The sequence below is a fragment of the Merops nubicus genome, unplaced genomic scaffold, assembly GCF_000691845.1.
Source record: "Merops nubicus isolate BGI_N331 unplaced genomic scaffold, ASM69184v1 scaffold6929, whole genome shotgun sequence".
Lineage (NCBI taxonomy): Eukaryota > Metazoa > Chordata > Aves > Coraciiformes > Meropidae > Merops > Merops nubicus.
The window spans coordinates 12748-16927 of record NW_008628960.1 but is presented as its reverse complement, the minus strand read 5'-3'; the positions used below and the strand labels follow the sequence as shown (position 1 = coordinate 16927).

Sequence of the window (4180 nt, the reverse complement as noted above, 5' to 3'; positions counted from 1 at the left end):
GGATTTCATTTCAGCTGGCAATGAGGTAGTAGCTGAGTCTTAAATGTAAGTGGTGAGATCAAAAGTGTCTTTGGAATTGTAGTTCCAAGTCCTCAGGCAGTGTGGATGAAGTTACGTGGGTTTGTTTGGGTTGTTTTCTGTTCGCATGGCTAATCTCTCCTGAATGCTTTGCCCTTGTGCTGTAACTCCCTCCCTCTCTCCCTGTGAGCACAGGACAGAAGCAGGTTCTGAACCCTGCAGCTGAGAGCCAGGCATTCCTCCAGCTCGCCAAGCTCTGCCAGGACCACACCTTGGTGGGCATGAAGTTACTGGATAAAATCTCCTGCGTGCCACGTGGGGAACTCTCCTGCAGTGAGTACATGGCAAATGATACTCCTTGTACCCAGTGTGTTACCCCACACAGCACTGCCAGGAGCAGAATCAGAGCACAGAGGGGAGCAGTGCTGGTGGAAGTGCCTGTCACTGGCCTCACACTGGATTTAAATTGGTAGATCTGAGTACACGTGCAGCAGAGAAGCACGTTGCTGAAGTGTTGCTTCAGTTTGCTTTCCAAACAGACTTCTTTGTGCCAGCAGCTGGGAAAAGCAGCTGGTGAGTTACCTGAGCTTTTGTAATTACAGGAGGAGGATATTGAGACTTTCTTCATGTTAATCACAGGTAGAAATTACTTCCTTTATCCTTTTGTTAAACCAGCTTTCTAGATCTTTTGTTACTCAAGTCCATTTTACACTTTGCAGCCTTATATACCAGGGAGATGTTGTCACCAGGCTTCTAAAACACAGCCCAGGGCAGTGCTGGGGCATCTCTGGCCCTGCTCCAGCAGCTCCCTGGCTCTGCTGTGCTGAAATACCTGAGTTCTTCTGTTCTTCAGTTACAGAATTGCTGATTTTGGCCCATAACTGCTTTAGTTTGACCTGCCACATGGAAGGAATCACCAGAGTGCTCCAAGCAGCCAGGCTTCTCACGGATGAACATTTGGCACCCAAGGAGGAGTATGGGCTCGTGGTATGTGCCTCAGTGCCCTGTGTTTGTCCAGGTGCTGTCTCAAGGGTTCCACCTGCACATTAGCAAGTAACTTTGCTCGTGAGCAGGGCAGGGGAGCAGGAGGGTGGTGGGGTGGAGGAGAGTCTGTCACCTCTGGGTCTCTGCTCTTGTCCTGCCTGCCCCTAGAAGCCAAGAGTGGGTGTTTGCCCTGATGTGTGCAGGTGGTGGTTTTTATGTCACACAAGCTCTTACAAGACTTCTCTGGAAAAAAGAGAGCTGAGATAGTGGAATTGTGAGGATGGGAATGTTGAAGCAATTCAGCTGCTGGTGGGATATGATGTGTTGTGTTCCTGAGCTGTTGTGTGACTTAAAGACCTGCCTTGAAAGTGCTCCTGGAGCCTGAGACGTGCCCAGTGTGATGGTGGTTGAGGCCCCATCCCTGGGGGTCTTTAAGGCCAGGCTGGATGAGGCTCTGGGCAGCCTGATCTAGTAGGAGGTGTCCCTGCTCATGGCAGAGGGGTTGGAACTGGGTGATCCTTGTGGTCCCTTCCAACCCTGACAGATTCTGATCTGTTTTAGCAGAGGACTTTAGAGCCCTAATGGCTAAATGATCTTAATGATCTTAAAGGTCTCTTCCAGCCTAAAGGATTCTATGATTCTATGGTGGCATTGCTGAAAGGTCCACTGCAGACTTTTCTTTGATAAAGTTACATCCTTTCACCTCCCAGTGAACACGATGCAGCGGGTTGGTTTAAAAACCAAAGCTCAGAGGGAACATCTGCCTGGCTGGTGCCCCTCTCCTGCTCAGAGGGGAGGGTCTCCCTGCCTTCCTCAGAGCTTCATCCTCTGTTGTCCCCCAGGTTCGTCTCCTCACAGGGATTGGCAGGTACAATGACATGACCTACATCTTTGAGCTGCTGCATGAGAAACACTACTTTGAAGTGCTCATGAGGAAGAAGCTGGACCCGGTAGGTGTGGGGGGATGATGGGAAAAAAACCTCCAGGGAGTCCTGTGGCTGTGTCAGGAACTGGTATTTACACAAGATGGAATTCCCTGGGGGGTTTGTTACTGGGGTGTGGGAAGTGTCAGTCAAGTTTCATAGTAATAAACTAATTCTGGGGCTTATTCTGGTTTTAGTTCAGTGATTTTGTTCTAATTCATCCAGTGCTGCAGTGAGAGCAGCATCAAAACTTCAGGCTGGGGAATGTCACTGGGAGTCCTCAGGTCCTGCTTTGGTTTTACTTCCAGTTAGAGTCTCCTGACTTTCTTAAAATCCTCAGTATTTTTAGCTTCCCTGTGCCATCAACAAGTGTCAGTTGTGACATCTGTGTGTCAGTAAATCAACCTGTAAGCTGCTGGATTTCCTCGCCTGACGTAACGTCGTTCAGCCCGAGCGGAACGTTGCCTTTGTGGCTTAAAATAGCACGGGGGGACCTCAGAGAGTGTGACAGTCACCCGTGGAGAACTGCAGCAGAGCAGCCTGTGGGCAGGGCAGTGTGAGCCGAGTGAGGCTCTGGAGGTGCTGACCCCCCCCGCCCCCTCCTCCTCCCGGCAGAGCGGGACGCTGAAGACGGCGCTGCTGGAGTACACCAAGCGCTGCCGGCCCGGGGACAGCGAGAAGCACAACATGATAGCCCTCTGCTTCAGCATGAGCAGGGAGATCGGGGAGAACCACCAGGCTGCTGCCTGCACACAGCTCAAACTCATCGAGTCCCAGCCCTGGGGTGAGTGCAGCGCCCAGAGCCAGCAGGCAGGGAGCAGTTCTGCACCCTGAGGGGGTGAGGACCCTGGCACGGGTCCCCCGGGGAAGCTGCGGGTGCTCCAGCACGGCATGGCTTCAAGGGCAGGTTGGGGGGGGCTTGGAGCAGCCTGGTCTGGTGGGAAGGGTCCCTGCCTATGGCAGGGGGTTGGAACTAGAGGATTTTGGAGGTCCCTTCCAAGCCATTCTATGAAATACTGGCCAGTTTAAGAGGGAAGAAGTGATGGGTAAAGGTAGCTTTGATTGCCTGGTACCAACCATTGAACGTCTGTGTGGAAGGAGGGTCCTGTTTGCCAGGTTTGGGCTGTTCTTGTACTTCTCAGTTTATCTGCCTGCTCTGGCCTTTGGCAAAGAATGACCTAATGAGGTTCCACCAGTAGCTGGGGTCCATTCACTGAACAGGCATCACAGTTTCTGTGTGATTTTTTAACACAATTTTTTTTTTTTGTAGTCTTCTGTTACCTTTTGAAACACCACTAAGGGCAGACTTGGTACCAGGAGGTGTTTTTATAACTTAATTTCCTTATAAATAGTTACACTTCTTTTTTTTCCTCCCTCTTTTCAGAGGAGTCTCTTCAGGATGTTGCAAACTTAAAGAAGCTGCTGCTGAAAGCTCTGACTCTCTTTATTGATGCAGCAGAAAGTTACTCTAAGGTAAAATGAGATATGGAATGGGGTGATTTCTGCACAGCACCAGGAGCACGTAAGGAGGGAGCTTGACTGGGAGAACAAATGCAGCTGCCCTGAGGGTGTGTGGCCAGTCCTGTCCCAGCAGAAGGGAGCAAGGGAAGCTCTGGCTGGGTCAGCTCAGCAGCATCAGAGCTGCTGCTGTGTCCACGAGCAGCACAGGACCCTGGTCAGCATCCACCAGCTGGGGGGACACTCGGGGTCCCTGGTTCTACAGGAGAGGCCATGAGTGTAACTGGCAAGGGCAGAGCAACATAGAGTGTGGAAAAGCTAGTGTGATGATGATGACAGAAGTCATTGTGGTGAGAGAAGCTTCATCTTAAACTAATGGGACCAGAGGAGCCCCAGCAGTGCCCCGGGGGGGGACCCCCTCTGCTGGGAGCCCAGCAGTAGAGAGTGGGGCTGGGGCAGCCACAGAGGAGAAGGCTCCAGCTGGGGAGACCTGCTGGGGGCTGCCAGGACTGCCAGGGGCCTGTCAGAAAGCTGGGGACAGACTTTGGAGCAGGGGCTGTTGGGACAGGACAAGGGGAGAGGGTCTGAAACTCAAAGAGGGAGATTGAGACTGGAGAGAAGGGAGAAATGTTGGACACTGAGGGTGGTGAGCCCCTGGCCCAGGTTGATGGGACCCTTCCACCCAATTGTGCTGATAAGACTGCAGTGGTGTGAAGCTGACCAGCTGGGCAGCCCTGAGCTCGGCGTTGCTCTGGGAACAGCTGCTCCCCTGCAGCAGGGCCCAGGGCTGGTCTGTG

General features: G+C 52.4%; 1 protein-coding gene across 1 annotated transcript in view; it reads left to right on the top strand.

Moving 5' to 3' along the window:
• SPG11 (spastic paraplegia 11 (autosomal recessive)) overlaps positions 1 to 4180 on the top strand; it is a gene marked incomplete at its 5' end in the record, with an annotated part of 33253 nt that overhangs the window by 27008 nt on the left and 2065 nt on the right. Inside the window, 6 exon segments of the mRNA XM_008946836.1 lie at positions 214 to 351; positions 872 to 1005; positions 1845 to 1952; positions 2541 to 2709; positions 3310 to 3447; positions 4083 to 4097. Of these exon segments, the coding sequence (XP_008945084.1) occupies positions 214 to 351; positions 872 to 1005; positions 1845 to 1952; positions 2541 to 2709; positions 3310 to 3447; positions 4083 to 4097 (702 nt within the window).